The sequence below is a fragment of the Pseudocercospora fijiensis genome (genome assembly GCF_000340215.1).
Source record: "Pseudocercospora fijiensis CIRAD86 unplaced genomic scaffold MYCFIscaffold_10, whole genome shotgun sequence".
NCBI classification, from domain to species: domain Eukaryota; kingdom Fungi; phylum Ascomycota; class Dothideomycetes; order Mycosphaerellales; family Mycosphaerellaceae; genus Pseudocercospora; species Pseudocercospora fijiensis.
Genome location: NW_006921541.1, coordinates 1,844,328 through 1,865,724, shown reverse-complemented (window position 1 = coordinate 1,865,724; position 21,397 = coordinate 1,844,328). Strand labels below are relative to the sequence as shown.

Genomic DNA, 21,397 nt, shown 5'->3' with positions numbered 1-21,397 from the left:
GCTATCGTAGCTTCTCGAAGAGTGCTTACGCTCGATATATGTTATCGCCCTACGTATCTATCCTTGCCGTATATGTTGTAGTGCCAATGGCTGCGGTGCAATGAGTATAGTGCTAGTATCGCTAGTGTCGCTAGTGTCGCTAGTGTCGGTAACTTCTCGGGTTTCGGAGGCGGTTCTTAGTGCCTAAGGCGGCCGTCGTTATCGTGTTAGACACTTTTGTTAGCGCCATTTGCTAGAAATGCGCTTAATCGACGTATCTCGCTGCATTGGTGATGTGCTGTTGTGAAAGTCGTGAAAGTCGTGTTGTGAATGCGCGGAAGGAAGCAGCTATAACGTTTAATCCCACCAATCAAGCGCTCTACTATACTAAATCCGGGGTCTTGGCGGGACTCGGCATCCTTGTCGCTTCCTCGAATTCACGCTTCTCGACCAGCTCTTGTATACGATTTTCACGACACCTACGACCACGACACCCACGACCATTTACAAGCCCTTCTCGGCAAGCGCGTCAACAGCCAATTCAATGTGCTCAACTACGAGGGCAAGCCTACAAGGACACGATGGAAGAGCCTACTTAGCGAGCTTACAAGGACATGATGGAAAAGCCTGCTCAGCGAGCTTGCAAGAACATAATGGAAGGGTAGTCAGGAAGGACCTTATCAAATCCCAATTCCAGTGCTATCTCCATTGCCAATTCCAGCGCCATTTCACCGCCAATTCCAGCGCTAGCTCTCGCAGAAGCAGCTGAACCAGGCACCACCACACGCCAGCTCTCGCAGAAGCAGCTGAACCAGGCACCACCACACGCCAGCTCTCGCAGAAGCAGCTGAACCAGGCCAGCTCTCGCAGAAGCAGCTGAACCAGGCCAGCTCTCGCAGAAGCAGCTGAACCAGGCCAGCTCTCGCAGAAGCAGCTGAACCAGGCCAGCTCTCGCAGAAGCAGCTGAACCAGGCCAGCTCTCGCAGAAGCAGCTGAACTAGGCCAGCTCTCGCAGAAGCAGCTGAACTAGGCCAGCTCTCGCAGAAGCAGCTGAACCAGGCATCCTACATTACACACCGGCTCTCGCAGAAGCAGCTGAACCAGGCCAGCTCTCGCAGAAGCAGCTGAACCAGGCCAGCTCTCGCAGAAGCAGCTGAACCAGGCCAGCTCTCGCAGAAGCAGCTGAACCAGGCCAGCTCTCGCAGAAGCAGCTGAACCAGGCATCCCACATTACACACCGGCTCTCGCAGAAGCAACTCAACCAGGCATCCCACATTACACGCCAGCTCTCACAGAAGCAACGCGATCGAGCGTGGTGTTACGGCTCACTTTTCCGGGGATGGGACAAGGACTCAGCGAGCTTGCAAGAACATAATGGAAGGGTGGTAAGGAAGGACCTTATCAAATGCCAATTCCAGTGCCAATTCCAGCGCTATTTCACCGCCAATTCCAGCGCCAGCTCTCGCAGAAGCAGCTCAACTAGGCATGCTCTCGCAGAATATCAACAGCCAATGCCAATGCCAGCGCCAATTCCAATTCCAATACCAGCGCCAATTTCTACCACCTACTCGGCAGATACTGGGACAGGATGTTGTCGTCAACTCCACTGCCACGACTGCTTGCTGCACTCAAGCTTCTCGCACGAGCTCGATCAGCAGCCCTGCCAAAATGCCACAATCCATCGGCTAAAATCTCCGGATGCCACAGCGTGTGAGTAGTGCCACGCCCACAATAATGCCACAGGACGGGAGCGGGAGCGAAGCGTTCAGCGTTGCTTCCACACTTGCTGAATCATTCGAGAATTCGTAATAATGGCTGTTGATGGACGATGGTCGAGGGATTTGTGCAAGAAATGGCTTCCACGCTGGATGTCTGCATGTCTTGCAGAAGGCGTAGGCGACACGATCTACTACATACTTCTACCTTCGCGAAGCAGCTTCGCGCGGAAGCGAATGCGCGCGCGTGACTGGGCATCTGCATAACGCGATCACGTCTCGGGGCACATAGGAGCTGTCTAACATCATCTCGGCCGCATATGCAGCCGGAACGAAGCACTAGGAGCTGAAATTATCGCCGTGTTTCGACGGTCGCAGATGTTAAGGGCATCGACGATTCACAGAAGCAGTGGGTCTTGTTCACCATATTGCCTTGGCGCCTGTGCTTTTGATAGCGCCGTCCACGCCAAATTACGAGGGAAGAGGAGAAGGGCAGTCCGCTGTTCTTGCTGGCAATCATTATTATCCGATATGAGACCATAATCTGTACTGAAATGACCGACATTACAGCTTTCAGCGGAACCCTCACCGCTGTGTGAGCCTGTGTGCCCTGAATAGCACAAGCGGGGAGGCAGTGGGCGAGCAGTGGCAACGGATGCTGCTGCTGATATAGCTCCTATAGGAAAGGGTGCTCAGTACCATTTCCAGTGCTCATTTCGGCTAGTGCAGTATACTGAACCACAAGAGGCATGTGGCACAGGGGCATCATATGGAAAGGACAGTGAAGCAATTCTGGACCACAGTTGAACGTTTCGGATACAGGATAGACCTACAGCAGTAGTGGTGAGCGAGCACAAGCAACTGAAATCATTGCCGATCCGCGCGATCGGGCTGTACGTGCCGGACGACAGGTCGTTGGGCGGCAGGCGGGATGTGTAGCCGGGATGATCCATTCTCAGCAGCGCTTTGTAGTAGGGCGAAGGAGAAATTTTGATGAAGGACAGCAGTCACAGCACGTCACTGACACGCGCACGCAACTCCAGACCGCGATGTGCACCTTGCGAGACGTCTGTGCCACGCAGAGGCGTGACGATGACGGCGAAGGGCAGCAACGGGCGGGGGGTCCCACGCAGGCCGGCCTTCTCGTTCATTCGCTCCGTAGTGGGTCCAGTGTTGTTGAGGACATTACTGCTGGCCAGCACGGGAAGGCGCGAAATGGGCTGGTGGAAGGACATGAAAGGACTGAGGATGCAACAATGTTTGAGTAGGCCTGCGAGCTCTCATACGCTGAGCTAAAAGATGAAGCACCTATACGACGCTTCGACGCTTCGTACTGCGGAGACTGGCGGCGGAGCACGATACGAAACGAGCCACAGGGCATCGTCCAGCGACAGCGACAGCGCTAGGCCGGGGTGTGCATGAGTGTCGCGGCAAGGTGGAGCACGAGTGCCACAGCTTTCACCGTAGCTTCTGCCATCCCTGCACTGTGGCTAGTGTCTCGAAAGCGAAAGCTCGATGTGGATGTGGCGCAGCATCGTTGTGGCGGTGCTGGTGGGGGAGAAGGGAGAAGCCTTGCCTCGCTAAGAGTGTGCAATGCTCATTTGCTGAGGGGAAAGCGAAGACAACGGAGCATTGGATGGAGGAGGGACGCGAGCGGTGTGTGCATGCCATTTGCTGGCAGCATAGCAGCGTTCCCCCATCGATCGTGGTGTTGAACGAGGCGGAGAGTGATGGTTCTATTCTGCAGCCGCGGGGGTTGGGTTAGGCGCTAGCGCCACCAGCAGCCCCTGGCCAGCTCTGCCGTGTCGGTGTCAAGAATATGTTCAAGCCATCTGCTGTGGCTGGAACACAATCTCTCTCTCTCTCTCTCTCGCAGTTTCACCACGGCGCAGGCGCACACGCAGCAGAGCAGCTCTACTACTTCTCGCCTCCGCCTTGTGCGTGTTTCTTTCATGCCCCCTCCAGCTCTGCGTGTCCCAGCGCTGCTGTTGCCGACGCATTCCTCGCTGGACCGGCCATGTTTCGAAATCGGTAAGCAGAATGTCGCGACGAGACGCAATGTCCGCCCTTCAGCCAGCGCAGCGCTGTTCTGAGAGCGCTGGACGGGACAGCCACACGATCGGCTTCCAGGCTCCAGGCTCCGCGTTGCGCAACGCTGGAACTCTATCGCTATCGCCATCGCCCTCGCCATCAATCCCCACGCCTGCGCCTGCGCCTGCTGACAATAATCTCTGTGCGCACAGGAGAACATCGCAAAAGCCCAGCGACGAGCTGTATCGCGACTTCAAGGCCAACTTCCCCGAACTGTCCGCCGCCACCACCTCTCCAGCCTCCAGTGCACCGGCGCCGGCGCACGCTCAGGCACAGCCGCTCGCAGAAGCCCTCGATGTCCCGCCGAAGCCGCGGTAGGCCTTTCCCTGTCTGTTCTGATAATATCCCCAGCACAGATCAACCCCATTTGCTTCGCAGGCAACTGCGTGTTTGGAACGAGCACTGACATCGCTGCCCAGCTCTCTCGACACTCAGCCGCACGATATCAACGATGCAGACCCCACTCCACGCCCTTCCAACGAGCCGTGGAATTTTGGAACTTCAGGCCTCACACCATCACTAATGGATCCAAACAATCCCAACTTCAACATGTTCGCCAACCCCATGTCGGCCTACTACACGCCCACGCCCGGTGCCTCCAATCCTCTCTATCACAACCAAGCCGGCGACCTTCATACACCCACCTTCGCCATGGGACTGGGCACCCCTCTGTCCATGCCCACCTCGGAAGGTGCCTTGCATGCTGGCCAGCAGACCGCACCCTTCGATGCCTTCCACGCACATCTCCCGCAACACATGCAACCTCACCAATTCCAAAATGTCAATCCCTTCCACATGCATCAACAACAAGCCTTTCCTCCAGCGCACTTTACCCATCAACCGTCCTTTGAGTCGATCGAGGGCCCGGTCGGAGAATCGCCCATCGACGACATGGGTCTGGACATGGGCTTGCCACCCCAGCACCAATCGCCGGACCTTCTATTTCGCCCTCCAAACCTTCCAAACACGATGCGGCCACCTCCGCTACATCCGTCCGCCGAGAAGTACGTATCGTTCACAGCCACTGTTGACGAACCTCCGGTGCTAATTTTGAACAGATTTCGATACCATGTCACGCTGAACGCGCCGACGGCGATGATCAAGCATGCAGACGAAATTCCCGTGACATACCTGAATAAGGGCCAGGCGTACACACTTAACGTCGTCGATACCCATGCTCAACCGACTGCACCAGCCACAAAATACCGCACCTTTGTACGCGTATCCTTTGAAGACGAGCAGCAACGGCAGAAGCCTGCAGCTTGCTGGCAGCTGTGGAAAGAAGGCCGCGGAACGAATGAGGCGCATCAAAGAGGTGGCCGTCTGCAAGCCGTCGAATATGTCGACTCCGGTCACATGGGAGGTGCAGAAGATCCCACGAAACCAAGAGTCGACCTCGAATGCTCCTCTTTCGATGGCTTCTGCGTGACGTGGAGTCCAGCCGCGGGCGCATCTGAGTGCCCGATTTCTGTTCGATTCAACTTCTTGTCGACCGATTTCAGCCATTCAAAAGGCGTCAAGGGCATTCCCGTTCGACTTTGCGCGAAGACGGAAGCCATCGAGGAGTCGACGACGCCTACCGGTCCGGAAGTCTGCTACTGCAAAGTCAAGCTTTTCAGAGATCATGGCGCCGAACGAAAATTGTCCAACGACGTGGCCCACGTCAAGAAGACCATTGACAAACTCAACCAACAGATTGCGCAGATCGAATCTGGAATGCGCGACCTTGGCAAGCGAAAACGCGCAGGTTCCGTCGCGAAAGGCCTTGACAACCGACCTGGAAAGGTTCCGAAACACAGAAGGACCTGGTCAATGACTTCAGGGACCTCGAACGGCGGCAGAGGCAGCGCCGAAGAAGATTTGCACATGAAACTCATGACACTGCAAGATATGTTCACTTCTACCAGACCTGCAAGTGTGCTCTATCTGCGCGGTGAAGATGGTGATGATCCAGATCTTCAACCGGTCAAGCTCTCGGGAGAAATTGAGCTGGTCAGGACCGATTCTGCAGACACGAGTTGGGAGAGAAACAGCGATGAAAAGGGATCCTCCGTCGTCTCGCCCACTCCAAGCAACAATTCGTTGATCGGCAGCAGAAAAGACTCCACGATGCAGCAGCCGACTCCGATCAATGGCCCTTCACGAGTGAATTCGAGTGAATGGCGCAATAATCCCCAGACCGCGACGATGGACATTCAGCCCACGATTTCGGAGCAATTGCAAAGCCCGCCAGACAATCAGCCTATGAAGGTCCACACTAGAACCTCAGACGACGGCACATCTGCTGGCTGGATTGAGGCAGTCGGTGTGGATCACAGCTACCGACCTCCTCCCGAAAGACCGGTCAAGCCAGTCGCATGCTTTTTCATCCAGCCTCGCGTGGCTGGAAAGACATGTGACAACTACTACCGCGCCATCTACTTGATGAAGCGGTCACTGAAAGAGTTCAACAACACCTTGGCCATGAAATGCGGCATCGAACCTACGCAGGTATTGCGAACGTACCGCATCAACAGGGATGGCCTAACCGTACTTTTCGACGACGAATGCATCCGCGAACTCCCAGAAGGACAGGACATGACGGCCGAATTCTGCGAGGTCCAGCCAGACACCCCAGTAAAACCAAAGCGAGAGTGGGACGCCGGACCCACCGATATCCAGTGCGATGGCGACTTGCCGACCATCGAGAATGTCAGCTCCACCGGTTATGAGCTGAAGTTGCTATTTTGATGCTACCACCATGGCTCTCCCATGAAGAGAGCACAGACCACTCCTTAATATCACGAACCACGAGCAAAACGACGGATCACGCTTCTCCTACCTATCATGCAAACCCTCAGCCGTGTACATGAACGGAACAACTCCAAGATATCGCGCCTCGAAACTTGGGCATTTTGAGATACCAAGCCTTTGATATCGGGCTGCACTTTTTTCTCTTTTTGATGATACCCACTACAGCGAAGATTGGGATGGACGAATCATTTGCAGGAAGCATACTTTTCTACTTTTAATACATGGGTGTACGGACACGGACGGGTGTTGGGCTCACGGTTTTCCTCACAAAGTCACTTATACGGAAAGCCATGTAGCAGCAGCGTAGCAGGCCTCCTGCTCGCAATACAGGCAGAAATCTGACTTTCTGGAGCCTCAGAATGGATCATGGTTGTTTCCTGATCGGTTCCATCAGTAAATAGCACAGAGACTTGCAACGACAATCGGGCGCGGGCCCTGACAAGCTGCGAGGAGGAAGGCCTCAGATGGCCACTTGCGCACGCACAGAGTAGCACTCGGCACATCATCAAATGTTACGAGTCATACGTTCATCATTGCTTCTCAGGGTATCGTGTGTGTCTATAGTCCATCCCGAGGCGATGATGTGTCGTTGCTTTGCTGATGCACGGCGTCCCGTGACGTGACACTTCCCAGGCGCAAGGCGGCAGGATTGCAGCCATGCTCATTGCTCAATCGTCCGTCCCATGTGCAAGGTAGTAGTAGGTTGTTGTTCGTAGGGTGGGGTTGAGCATCCCGTCCACAGACCACCATCAGATACGTACTCTCCCCGGGTGAAGTGGCGTGGCTTAGAGAAATTCTTTTTTATTCTTGGTACGCTAAACAGAGCGGGTTCTACTGTACTGTACCGTAAGTACATCGAACCCAATCATCTTATTAGCTCCCTCCCGCACATCCATGGAAGAACCCTTCTCACATGCGTATGTACAGGTATCCCTAGGCGAACTCTATTCCCGAACGCTGGAGGAGGTGGAGTTGGAATGGCCTGTCATCGCTTTGAGGTGATGGGAAGGTGAAACTGCATTCATTGCTTTGCTTTGCTTTGCTGTTTGCTTGGGTGATTCTTATCGATACGAGCTTTTTTCTTAGATGTGTGTGTGTACCGGTCTGGGCTGCATATGTACGGATTTATTTTTTTGGGGTCTGGGGTTCTACTAAGTTACTGCTGTAGAATACTGTATTGCCGCCCAATTCTGTATTCTTGAGTTTGTCAGACTGTCCGCCTCGAGAGCGCCTCGTGATTATTCTAGAACCTTGGCGTGTCTGTCGGTACGTATTCTACAGGCATACTGTAGCTGTTTGTTTCTCGAGTCTATACGCGGCCTGCATGAAGCTGAAAGAATGTGCTATGGTGTGATGTAGATAGACGAGCATGTTCGAGGGCTCCTTGACGCCTGACTTGATGATCCCTTCTGAGAGGGTACTAGCGAGGAAAAAAAAGGGTGATCGTCGAAGAGCAAGTGTGGCTGTGCAAAAGCAGAGTTCGAAGGGGGCGAGAACGAGAAGGTGCAGCATGCATGCGTGGCCTTGTGCAATTATTCCACCTGCCGGGTTGATGGTTAGTTCTAGCCTCTCGCCCTATTCGGGACAATGCGGATAAGTTCCTGATGAGCCGCACACTACTCTCTGAGGCTGGGAAGCCGGAAAAAGCTCCCTCTTGTTGCTCCGCTTCGCACAACCAGCGTTTCAAAATCTGTGGCGTGGAAGGTTAAGCGCCTCGTGCGATGCGATGCGATGCGCTACATGTACTCACCGTCTGATGATGATGATGATGATGACGATGACGAATAACTGGTTACTCTTGGATGTCAGGAGTTTTAGCTGAACCTAGAGCGGAGTTAGGGGCACAGTCTTTTACTAGCGTTTACTAGGCAATAAGCTACCCGCAATCCTCTGGTTTAGTGCTGTTTGGAACCACTCGGCGTAGTAACGGATTAGGTTAAGAAGGGCGCCTCTCTCGAGCCTATCGGTTAACTATTATTAAAGCGGCTATTTAACTATTATAGAAGCGGCGCTTTTATAGTAGAAGAGACTATTATAGACTAATATATAGACTAAGATTAAATACATACTATTACTATAAAATACTATTATTGCCTTTACTACCTTCTACGACTATAGTAGAAGGCTTATCTACGCTAATAGCTATCTCTTCGACCTCGTTATTACTTAGTACGTAGTCTCGTACGTATTGCTAGCTTACTAGCGGTTAACTAGCGGTTACTATATATTCTTAAACCTCTTATCTCTCGTCTAACTCGCTTATCGCTAGGTAAGTTATTAGCGGCGTCGTCTTCCGAGTTATCTATTATCTATCTATTTAGTCGCCTATTCGCTCGTTTGTAATCCTCGTCTCGGATATAGCTTATTATCCTATCTATAGTATACTAGTCTACGTTATAGAAGATAAGAAGCTCGTTAAAGGACGAGAGGCTAGAATCTGTAAAGTAGCGGTCGTCTATAGTAATACTATTAATCTCGCGAATACTATATATATAAAGCTATAATAGCTTACCCTAATGCTAGTAGTTAGTTAAATAGCAAGTACCTAGCGGCGTAGGTAGACCTCGCACTAGCGGCGGCGGTTCTATGTCTTCTATTAAATCTACCTCTTCTATATCGTCTAAATCGAGTAGTTATAAGGACTGTATTTCTAGCGTTGTCTCGCGGCGCGGCGTATCGAAGGAGGGCGGCGGTAGGCGCGGAATTAGCCTCGGAGTAAGGTTACCTAGCGGAGGTAGTAATAAGAATATAGGTTAGCGAATAGGTAACGATTAAATGCGCCGTTTTAAAGGTAACGGTCGTAGTATTATATTAGCATAGACATAGTACGTTTCTAGTATAGTTAGTAGCAATCGAGTGCGAGTTAGTATTGCTAGAGTTAGTATCGCTAGAGTTAGTATCGCTAGAGTTAGTATCGCTAGTTTAGAAGGTAGTTAAGTTGTCTACCGTCGCTCGGTCTCGCCTATAAATAGGACTTCCTATAGATTAGCGATAAAATAGTTAACATTTAGTACGTAGCAACTATCCGAGAAGTCCTTAACCTTCTACACGTAGAAGGCGTAGAATAAGTCCTTTATAGAAGCGTTAATAGTAGGGTCGTCTACTATATACTAATATTTTAGATTTAGCGTTTCTACTGCCTCCTTAAAGTAGCCTCGAAGGTCTCTTAATTGAGGTGTTTATACTAAGGCAACGGCGTCTTCTTCGTAACCTTCGATTACGAGTTACTAAGTATCGAGAACGCGCTAGTATTCGTAAGCAAACATTACGTTAAGGCCTAGAAACAGCTCGATATATCGTTGCTATTATAGCTTACTAATTTCTAGTCTATTAAATAGGTAGTCTCGTAGAATATAGTAACAAGGTAGCCGGGTTTAAAACTACGAGAGGCAATTATAACGAGCCGGAGTTATATAGTCGTAACTACGTAGTATATCCTTATAAATAGGCGCCGCCTTAGCTTCTATCTTAATAGCGATATCTATCTATTCTCGTAGTCGATCTTAAGCCGCTAGCGGTTACAGACTCTCGAAGCTTAGAAGGCGCTTTTTATACTAGTATTGTATGCCTTTGCTAACCCTATAGCTAGCGAGTTGTGCCTTATAAGCTAGCCTGTCGTCTACCTTAAGAACCTCGAGAATCGTACTATAGAGGTTATAGAACACGAGGTTCCGCTTGTTCCGGTTATACTTAATAGCATAGTAATAGCCCTCGAGAGGCGAAGTTGTCCGTATTTGCAGCAATAATAGACTATAAAGCCGTACCTATATAGCCTATATTCGTAAAGTCTAACTATTCTAATTATAGCGTATATATTAGACCTTGTTTTGCTAGTCTGTAGGCTTCTTCTCTTATAACTACTCCTAGATCTAAACTATATCGTTAGCGACCTCGCTAGCGCTACGGGCGTAATAGATTACGTAGTAGAATCGCTTAACAACCTCTAGAAATTAGGCCTCTAGAAATAAGCGAAGGAAGGTCTCTTTAACGTACCGCTAGCAAAGGTAGATAAGCACCTGTTTCTCCTTCTAAGAGAGGTTAATTACGGCCTGCTTAGAGGCCGAGTCGTCTACTATAGCTATAATAGCATTCTATAGTAGTAACTACCCTTTAAGGACTTAGAGACCGGCTTCTACTAGCTTAGCTTTCTAAGATTCTAGCAACATATATCCTACTAGCAACTAGTACCCTAACCTGTTACAAACATATATAGTAAAAAGGCTCTAGCTAAGGTTGGTAGTCTTATAAGTTGCGTCTAGTAAGAATAACTATATAGTATATAAGTTAGTAATGTTTTGAATTTTTAAAGTTAGTCGTAAGAACTGTAGAACGCAAGCTTAGAAGCTTAGTTATATACCTGCCTTCTATAGTAATAATAACAATACCTGCACTTACATCTCCTACCTTAGTATTTAATAACTCTCGCTACTAGTCGGTCTAAAATACAATACTACGCTCTTCCTTGCCCTTCAATCTCTTCGATATTACCTAGTATTTAAGCTCTTTGCCGTCTATATTATTATAAAGGCTATTAAGGATAGCAGGAAGGTCGCCTAGCTAGATATTCGCATTTCTACGCTTAGCACTACGTAGACCCCGTAGTAGTTCGGGTTGGTTTAGTTTAGTTTGCTAAGCCGAAACTCTAGTTTAGTTTAGGTTGGTTTGCTAAGCAACTATATAAGTAGCTAGTTCGAACTATATAATTTATCGGTTTTTAAGAAGTGTACGAATGTATACGTAGCTTCAAGCAAGCCCTTTATAAGACTTAGCAGTATAGCCGGCAGCGTAGCCGGCATTTTTAGTCCTTAGTACTTATAGAATTTTCGAATCCTACTTAGGCTACGTAGTTATATAAAGATACTTATATAACCTCAAATCTATAGACAATTAGCTAAGGGTACTAACTAATTAAAAGCATACACACATATATATAAGGCATTATAGTTTAGTTCGGAAACTATACTCCTTAGGTATAAATTTCATCCTTTCGTTTATAGTTCAATTCCCTAACTGCTTAGTAGAATGTCTTTATCTAGATCTAGGCAGAACTTATCGATTTCCCTAGAAGTCTTCCTCCTTAAGAAGTTTATACACTTTCCTACCGAACTATTCGACAATATTAAGTACTAGGATAGCTCCTCCCTCGGTATCGGTATAGTATATAAAAGAGCTATAAGGCAGCTCTATAGAACGTTCTACTAGTTACTCGCTATACTAAGGCCGAATGCTAGTTCGTTCCTTAGAACTCTTAGTTATTTAGGAGATATAAAGGGTAGGGCAGGTAGTAACTTCGTATTGTATAAGGAGGTAGAGGCTGCTATAGAAGAGGCCTTCAACCTGTAGAAGATAGTAAAAGATATAGAGGCAGCTACAGGTCTAGGTACCTAGTTAAATTTTTAGTAGGTAGAGTATAAGGATATTTAGAGGGAGTATTAGGTAGAGTTGCGAAGGCAGGTATATAATATGCTCTAGAAAACAGGGATAGTGCCTATAACTATAACTATTAGGCTCTTCAACCTTCCTTATTTTTCCCTGTTTTCTTTTTATAAAAATCTAAACTAATATAAATCAACCGGAATGTCTATCTTCTTTTAGTTCTTTAAAAAACCTAGCAGCGTAGCTAGTAGCGTAGCCGGCAGCGTAGCCGGCAGCGTAGCCGGCCTTTTTACTCCTTAGTACTAACGGGATTTTAGGAGACTTCTATTCCGTACGGCTAATAAAGCATACTATACTATATATATATGCTTAGAGAGTATTTAGAGCGCGGTATGCAGCGCCGTATAATAGCGGCTTATTTCGTATATAGAAAAGCTTATAGATAATACTACGAACATCCTTTCTACTAGAATATCTATCCTACCTAGTACCGTCTCGAATATAGACATTCTAGCCTTTTAGAATCTGATCGAGTGCTTTAAAATCCTTGTCTATAATCGTTATACGCTTCGCGTAGATAGCTATAAGGTTAACCGCTAAAATAGTATTAGTATAGTCCGAAAAGAGGTAGAAGAGAAATATACATTCGAAGATACGAACTAGGTAGGCTTCTATAGCCTCTTAAAGGGCGCCTATCGCGGAGGCTTAGAAGCGAAGGTCCGTTCTATAATCCTAGGCAATTTCGCGAATAAGTCGTTAGAAAGGAGTTTTACGGATTAGGAGCTAAGAACTCTTCTAATACTACCGAATCTTACGGAGGGCTACGGCTAAAGAAGGATTAGTAAAAAGACAGTAAGAATGCCGGCTACGCTACCGGCTACGCTACCGGCTACGCTGCCGGCTATAAATAGGACTTACTTCCTAGGCGCTATCGACGCTTCGTACGATTGCTACTAGTAGTAGAAGCGCTAGTTGTCGTCTTACGTAGAGCCTTACCCGCCGTTGTCTTACGCGGAGCCTTACTCGCGACGCCCTTTCTAGTACCGGAGCTAGCGGTAGTAGCAGCAGCCCTCTTACGTTAATATACTATACTCGTTCTACTATTTCCGGTCTTATTGCGACCCGCAGAAGTACTAGGTCCCTTCTTGCGAGGCGTCGTAACTTAGTTAAGTAGACTCGCTATTATAAAAGTCGTCGAATTGAGGAAAAAAGTGCGTTACGAAGGTATACGAAGGCGCGCGCGGAGCGAGGGTATTACGGAGGTAGTAGATATAGAGCGTAGAGGTATAGGTATCGATGCGAAGGTTGAATATAGCGGTAGTATCGCGGTATCGCTAGGCAATAGAGTAAGCTTCGCGCAAGCCTATATTATAGTAACGTTAGAGTAAGGAAAGAAGGCAGGTACGGCTAAAAAAGGTAGGTACGGCTAAAAAAGGCAGGTACGGGAGACTTTGAAATATAGCCGGCATATATAGCCGGCATAGTAATAGGCGAAAGCCTCCTTTTAATAAATAGCCGGCGTAATAATAGTATCTTACTATAGTATAGATATTCTTTAGTAATGCCTTTACTAGCTATAGTAATCTTATAAGTAACCTAGGCCTATTACTAGTAAATATAAGAAATATTAGGTAGGCTATACTAAACAAGCTAGTTATTTAGTAGGAAAAGGCCTACTACCGTCTCTATATACCGGCTACGAGTGCCGGCTATCGCTCTAAATTCAACTCCGCCCTATCTCGGAGGCTAAGGTACCGAGCGGAAACCCTATAGCTTATATTTACTCGGTTGTCGCGGAGCGCTTATAGGTAAGATATTAGAAAAGAGTATAAAAAGTACGAGAAGAGTATCCTAGGATATAGGTCGTAAGTAAATAAGAGTAGTACGCCTAGTTATTTATATAGTACGTTACTCTATACGACTAAGAGCCTATATTATCTTATACTTCGCTTATAAGACCTCGACTCTACTAGTATACTATCGATCTCTTCCTCGGTCGCTAATACGCTATCTTAATTCTTCTTCGAGTTGCCGGACTTAGTGCGCATCTATAGCTATATAATAGCGCTACGTATTATAGAGAATTTCTCGTTAAAGTTTCTCTCTCGTAGGCTTGCTATCTACCTCGCAGTATAGAGGATTAAAGTACTAATACTAAAGAATCTCCTTATAGTTAGGATGCTAGGGCTCCTTAGTGTTATAGTGGCTGCCTAGAAAGCACCGACAAGTCCTACAAGCTAGCCGCTATGCCATAAAGTAATATCGGATTTGAGTTGCCTTAGCAGCAGGGGCCCCTAGCGAAGCAGGTCGCCTAGCTAGCCTAGGTCGCCTAGTACGCCTAGTACGCCTAGTACGCCTAGTACGCCTAGTACGCCCGGTACGCCTAGTACGCCTAGTACGCCTAGGTCGCCCACTTAGCCGCATAACGTAACATCTTAGGGACTCCCGCAGAGGCCGCATATAGTAGAACAATACGTTACATATTAATATACGAACGACGGGACTGCACTAAACTACGCGCACGTATATACGGACGACAGCAAGCGAGATATACAGAGTCGTAGGACAGATCCGAGTAGTAGGAAGGAACCGGAAGGCAGGGAAGAGCTAGGAGAAACATATTTGCTTAAGAGCGGTTAAACGAGTTCGCGTACGCGCGCTACGCTAGTTAGCTAGGAGATAAAGGCGCTACGAGACAGCGGATAAGCAGGATATACGTACTTGCGCTTACGCGTCGGACGCGCTAGACGGCCGCAGGGCGGAATACTAAGGAAGGGGCTCTCTCTCTAAGGCACCCTTCTTCCTTTCTTCGCAGTTCGTCTTATATAGATAGCAGCTATATTAATTCAGTACTCCCTTTAGTTTAGTTTAAAGTTTCGTATACATTCTCACTGCTTAGCTACTAACCCTTATATTACGAACTGCCTTAAAAAAACGCCTCTATTAAGATAGATACGCCCGACGAATGGATTCAAAACACAAGACCTAACGACGTACCCGATTTTTTAAGCTTAGTATAGAATGAAATCCCCGCTACGCGCGAACAGCTAGATCACGCCTACGCTACCGACCCGGAACTGCTCGTTAACCTGCTTAAGGCTTATAAAGATGCTACTCGTTTCCTCTCGGTCTCCCGTACTAGCCTTAGTACGGCTCTTAGCGACGCGAATGCTTCTATCGCGGAAAAAGAAGACGAGGTAGGCCGCCTCTAGTCGTAGCTCGCCTCTGCTCGCCTAGGCGCCGCGGTACCCGCTTCTTACCTATTTATACCTACTTCGAATAAGAGTAAGAAGCTAAGCGACCCCGAACGCTTTACCGGTAAGCGTAAAGTATACGAAGAATTCAAGATATAGGTTAAGATCCGCTTTCTCGCTAACGCCGACTACTATCCGACTAAAGCTTCAAAGACCGGATTTATGTTTTCTCTACTCGGTAGCTCCGCCCTCGATTCCTACCGCAGCCTCTTAGAAAATGTAGAAACAACTATAACGGCTACTATCTAGAAGGCCCTCGACGCTAGTTTCGGCGACCCCGACCGTAAGCAAACTGCGCGCCTAAACTTAGACAAACTTAAGCAAGCAAACAAGACCTACTAAGAGTACTATACCGCCTTCTAATACGAGATTAGGTACGCCGAATACCCCCCGGACGTCGCTAAGTGGATCTTAGTGCGCGGCCTTAGCGAAGAAATAATGCTATAAGTCCGCGATAAGGATACGGAGAATCTAAACATTACCGAACTGTACGCCTTGCTTACGCGTATCGACAATACGACTCGAAACTTCGCGAAAATCATCGCTAACCGCGGAGGCGCCCGTACGAATACCGGTCGCTTTACGTCGCCGTTCGCTACGCTACCGTCGAAGTTATAGATAGCTTAGACGCCGGCCTTAGCACTAGCTCCGGCTATAGCCCTAATACCGCTAGGCGCCTAGCCTGCCGCCGATCCGATAGATTTAAGCGCTGCCTCGCTTAGCGCCCGTCTACGCGCGCCCCTAGTGAATAGCAAGCTTTCGGAAGAAGAGAAGCAGCGTCGCCGTACGGTAGGAGAATGCATCTACTATAGAGTAAAAGGATACATTGCTCGCCTCTACCCGTCTCTCGTCGGCCGGCTAAATACGCTAACGATATAGCGAGTCGCCGCCGCGAATGTTACGACTCTAGATACGCCTTTACCGGCTAGCGCTACTCCGAGCGGCTAGGGAAAAGCTTGAACCTTATATATAGTCGCTTACAAGGTTTATTCGTTCTAAAACTAAGAGTATCTACTGCTACCTTCCCTTTCTCTAGCTCGGCTATAGAGAAAGAGTTGGTCTACTAGCCTTTCGTAGTAGAAACGTTAATAGGAAACTAAAAGAAATTATTAAAAACTGTAGCTCTTATTAATAACGGCGTAACCGGCTACTCGTTTATAGATTACGACTATACGAGAGAGCTCGGCTTAACGTTCTAAGACCTTACGTACGCTCGGGAGTTGGAAATGTTTAACGGTACGACCGCGGCCGCCGGCAAGGTAACCCAGATCTGCTACTTATCTATTACTATCGGCCCGTATACCGAACACATTATGTTTTTCCTTACGAAACTCCCGAAGACTTACCCCGTTATTCTTAGTCTTCCTTAGCTTAAAAAGCATAACCCGGTTATCGACTAGGCCTCCGAATCTCTATCCTTTATAAGCAAGTATTACGCTAAGTACTACTTCAACGAATCTAGTTCTACCTCCGATACTCCCCGAGATCGTACCGTATTCGCTATTAGCGCGGCTGCCTTCTCGCGTCTTGCCCGCGATAAACGCACTTAGATCTTCGCTATAATAATATAGGATATCGAGAAGGCTATCCGAAAGTTCGACGAAGAACTAACGGATCTAAGAACGAAACTACCGAAGGAGCATTAGCACCGACTCTACTAGTTTTCGAAGAAGAACGCCGACATTCTACTACCGTACCGGCTAGGTGTCGACTACAAAATTAAGCTAATCGACGGCAAGCCGCCGCCGTACGGCCCTCTCTACTCGATGTCTCGAGATAAGCTCCTCGTACTAAAGAAATACCTAGAAGACAACCTATAAAAGGGCTTTATCCGCCCTAGTTCCTCCGAAGCAGCCGCACTAGTTATATTTGCCCGGAAACCCGGCGGAGGTCTCCGTTTCTACGTAGACTACCGGGGCCTTAACGCGTTAACGAAAAAGAACCGCTACCTAATCCCTCTCGTAAACGAAACGCTCGAACGCCTTTCGAAGGCTCGCTAGTTTACTAAGCTCGACGTAATCGCCGCCTTTAACGCAATCCGTATTGCCGAGGGAGACGAATAGTTAATAGCCTTCCGAACCCGTTACGGCCTTTTTGAATACCTAGTCTTGCCGTTCGGACTCTGTAACGGACCTAGCACGTTCTAATTATATATCAACGATACGCTTAAAGAATTCCTAGACGCCTTCGTCTCGGCGTATATAGACGATATCCTAATTTATAGCAAAACGAAAGCGGAATACTACGAATATATCGAAAAGGTACTTAAGAAGCTCGTAGAAGCCGGACTGTATATCGATATCGATAAGTGCGAATTCTATAAGTAAGAGGTGAAATTCCTCGGCCTTATTGTCTCTTTAGAAGGTATTTGAATAGATCCCGGCAAGATCGAAGCCGTTCTAAACTAGGGAGTGCTACGAAACGTAAAAGAAGTCTAGGGCTTCCTCGGTTTTGCTAACTTCTACCGGAGATTTATACGGAATTTTAGCGGAATCGCCCGTCTACTTACGGCACTTACGCGGAAAGACGTTAAATTTGAATAGTTACCGGCCTATTAAGAAGCCTTCGACTAGTTACGGCAAAGTTTTACGACCGCACCGATCCTATAGTACTTCGACTTCGATAAAGAAACGCGCCTAGAAACCGATGCTTCCGACGGTATAACTAGCGCCGTTCTCCTTTAACGAACGACCCCGGAAGATACGTAGCTGCCCGTAGCCTACCTCTCTAAGAAAATATCCTCCGCGGAATGCAATTACGACATCTACGACAAGGAGCTCCTCGTAATCGTTAAGGCTTTCGAAGAATAGCGTCCGGAACTCGAAGGTTCTAAGTTACCGATCTAGGTTAGCTCGGATTATAAGAACCTCATCTACTTTCTTAAGAGCAAAATCCTTAGCCGTAGGCAGGTACGCTAGAGTGAGTTTCTTTCCCGGTTTAACTTCGTTATTCAGTATACGCCCGGTAAAGCAAACTTATAGGCCGACGTACTTACGAGGCGCAACGGAGACTCGCCTTTAGATCGAGGTCCGTAGCGTAAAGAATAGTCTATCCTTAAGGAGTACAACCTTAGCTAGGAACTATACGAGCTCCTCGGAGACGACTTTACCGGCCTAGAGCCTCTCGTAGCATCCTTTGTACTAATAGCCGCTCCCGCCTTTCTTAGAGACGACGATAGCTCGGACGACGAAGATACGAGTTTAGAAAGCTTAGATAGCGACTAGGAAAGCGAAGAGGAAGCATAGGACCTCCTCGAACCTACCTAGCTCGAACAGCAGCTTACGACAGTATACGCCGAAGACGCTTTTACTAAAGGTCTAATTTAAGCTTTATAGAACGAGGAGCGGTTGTACGAGAACGTTTCTCTCTCGGAGTACGAGCTCCGTAGAACTCTACCGCGAGCACCCCGTACAATATTCAGAAATGCCCTCTACGTCCCGGACTTCGAAGATTTACGCGACTAGATTATGCGTTCCGCTTATAACCCTCTCGGAATAGTATATCCCGGTCGAGCTAAGATATTGTCTTAGCTCCGGAAGTGGTACTACTAGCCCAATCTATACCGAGATGTCGACCGATTCGTTAAGAACTACGTAGTATACCGTAGGGCGAAAGCAGACACGCGTAAGCCGCAAGGGCTACTAAAACCTCTTAAAGTCCCTCTACGACTATAGTAATACATTTTAATAGATTTCATTATAGGCCTACCGAAAGGATCCGATTTTAACGGCCTCTAGTTTCAAAACATGCTAGTCGTAGTTTGCCGCCTTACGAAACGTAAGAAGGTATTGAATGCCCGCAGCCTAACCGCAAAGAATACGGCTTAGGTCTTCTACCGGGACGTATAGAAAGATATAGGCCTACCTGAATTAATTGTATCTGATCGCGGCCCGAATTTCGTTGCCCGTTTCTAGAAGCGCCTCTACGAACGATTGAAAATTCAAGCGCGCCTTTTAACGGCTTACTACCCGTAGACCGACGGGTAAACCGAACGGGCTAACGCGCAGATCGAGCAAATTATTAGGTGCTTCTACAATTACTACTAAAACGACTAGCTAAGATTAACGCCTTCTATTGAATTTGCTATTAACAATTAGGAGTCGGCTACAACTTAGACTACGCCGTTCTACGCCTCTACTAGATTTCACCCTCGAACCGGTATAGAACCGATAGAGATCGAACTAGAGCCCCCGGTAAACGATCCGGAAAGAGACGCTAATGCCTTCGCTCTTTAAATAGCCTAGACCTACTAAGAGCTCTAGGACGAGATAAGGTATACCTAAGAAGTGTACGAGCACTATACTAATTAGCGCAGACGCGCCGCGCTAGATTACTAAGTCGGAGATTACGTCTACCTCGACTTACGATATATTAGAACTAACCGACCTTCGAAAAAGCTCGACTAGAAAAATCTAGGACCCTTCCGAATTGTAAAGAAAATCGGCATATACGCATACGAACTAGATCTCCTAGAAAATCTCAACATTTACCCGGTCAAATACGTTGTTAACCTAAGAACCGCCGGAGAAATCGCGGACCCCGAAGACATCCCGCCGATACCGGAAGCTACCGAGGCTACCGATTAGGCCGAAGACGAGCCGGAATCTGCCTTAGGTATAGTACGGGCGATTATCGGATAGAGCTTTAGTAATACAAATTTCGGAAATCTTAACCCTCCCGGGCCGTAGGGAGAGGTACAATAGGAGGGGTACTTAGACGAGGACACGACCTAGGAACCTCTACGCTACATTATCTTCGCCCGCGAAGCAATCGAGGAATTCCTACGAGACTATACCGACTATACGACAATAGAAGGAGCTGTCCCGGAACATTTTCTCCGAGAAGCGTACGAATAGAATTTAGATTAAGGTCTCCGACCCGAACTAGGACAAGAACACTAGCACCTATTGTATACGGACCTCCTTTAGCGTCGTAGGAACTCCGCGCAGAACGAGGGGGGGGCTACTGTTATAGTAGCTGCCTAGAAAGCACCGACAAGTCCTATAAGCTAGCCGCTATACTATAAAGTAATATCGGATTTGAGTTGCCTTAGTAGCAGGGGCCCCTAGCGAAGCAGGTCGCCTAGCTAGCCTAGGTCGCCTAGTACGCCTAGTACGCCTAGTACGCCTAGTACGCCTAGTACGCCCGGTACGCCTAGTACGCCTAGTACGCCTAGGTCGCCTACTTAGCCGTATAACGTAACATCTTAGGGACTCCCGCGGAGGCCGTATACAGCAGAACAATACGTTATACATTAACACACGAACGACGGGACTGCACTAAACTACGCGTACGCACATACGGACGATAGTAAGCGAGATATATAGAGTCGTAGAATAGATCCGAGTAGTAGGAAGGAACCGGAAGGTAGGGAAGAGCTAGGAGAAACATGTTTGCTTAAGAGCGGTTAAACGAGTTCGCGTACGCGCGCTACGCTAGTTAGCTAGGAGACAAAGGCGCTACGAGACAGCGGACAAGCAGGATATACGTACTTACGCTTACGCGTCGGACGCGCTAGACGGCCGTAGGGCGGAATACTAAGGAAGGGGCTCTCCCTCTAAGGCACCCTTCTTCCTTTCTTCGTAGTTCGTCTTATACAGATAGTAGCTATATTAATTTAGTGCTCCCTTCAGTTCAGTTCAAAGTTTCGTACACATTCTTACTGCTCAGCTACTAACCCTTACACTTAGGACCTTTATGTTTTAGGTCTAAATAGAGACGTATTATAAACGTTCTATCGCCCTTTCGCTTACTACCCGCTAGGTCGCGATATGCGAAGAAACTAATCTAAATATAGCTCGTCTCTATAATAGCCGGGTAAATATAGAGCGCTAGGTTTCTACTTCGTACCTTAGATTTAGAGACGGCGCGGAGATAAAATCAGAAATATAGCCGGCACCTATAGCCGGTAAAAGGATGCGAAAATGGGCCTCCTCCTAGGTTAATCTAACGACTAAATACAATTTCCAATTAATCCGCTATAAACCGACGCCGAATTTTAGCTAGAAGCTATATATCTTTATTTTAAAGAGTAACCCGCTTCGTATAGATAGTAAGGAGGTTTAAAAGCTTAAGCTCGGTTACGAGAAATGCCTCCGTAGCTTCCTAAAGAGTACTAATCGCCTTAGCCGTAAATCGTATACTAGACCGAAAATCTAATATAATTTCTCGGACGAGTCGCTAGAAGGG

At 47.9% G+C, this 21,397-nt stretch overlaps 3 protein-coding genes across 3 annotated transcripts; 2 read left to right on the top strand and 1 right to left on the bottom strand.

Annotated features, from left to right (window-relative positions):
• Positions 1-244: 244 nt before the first annotated feature.
• On the bottom strand, positions 245-3,075 carry MYCFIDRAFT_179335 (uncharacterized protein; the record flags this gene model as incomplete). Its single annotated transcript, XM_007933425.1, has 22 exons — positions 245-327; positions 391-458; positions 488-533; positions 588-618; positions 656-770; positions 802-1,029; positions 1,057-1,190; positions 1,218-1,235; positions 1,261-1,376; positions 1,421-1,438; positions 1,460-1,557; positions 1,587-1,625; positions 1,655-1,671; positions 1,704-1,843; positions 1,897-1,945; positions 1,971-2,033; positions 2,065-2,126; positions 2,160-2,370; positions 2,394-2,404; positions 2,437-2,648; positions 2,706-2,936; positions 2,981-3,075. The coding sequence occupies 22 exons, from the start codon at positions 3,073-3,075 to the stop codon at positions 245-247; spliced, it is 2,085 nt and encodes a 694-aa protein (XP_007931616.1).
• Positions 3,076-3,932: 857 nt separating this feature from the next.
• Positions 3,933-6,515, top strand: MYCFIDRAFT_96026 (uncharacterized protein; the record flags this gene model as incomplete). Its single annotated transcript, XM_007933424.2, has 3 exons — positions 3,933-4,099; positions 4,205-4,789; positions 4,844-6,515. Coding segments are annotated over 3 exons (2,424 nt in total), but the record flags the coding sequence as incomplete, so codon positions are not given.
• A 644-nt stretch (positions 6,516-7,159) lies between these two features.
• Positions 7,160-8,366, top strand: MYCFIDRAFT_179332 (uncharacterized protein; the record flags this gene model as incomplete). The annotated part of the gene is made up of 11 exons (XM_007933423.1): positions 7,160-7,197; positions 7,226-7,263; positions 7,307-7,358; positions 7,402-7,544; positions 7,577-7,632; positions 7,665-7,723; positions 7,782-7,836; positions 7,887-7,928; positions 7,957-8,017; positions 8,053-8,133; positions 8,188-8,366. The coding sequence occupies 11 exons, from the start codon at positions 7,160-7,162 to the stop codon at positions 8,364-8,366; spliced, it is 804 nt and encodes a 267-aa protein (XP_007931614.1).
• Positions 8,367-21,397: the final 13,031 nt, after the last annotated feature.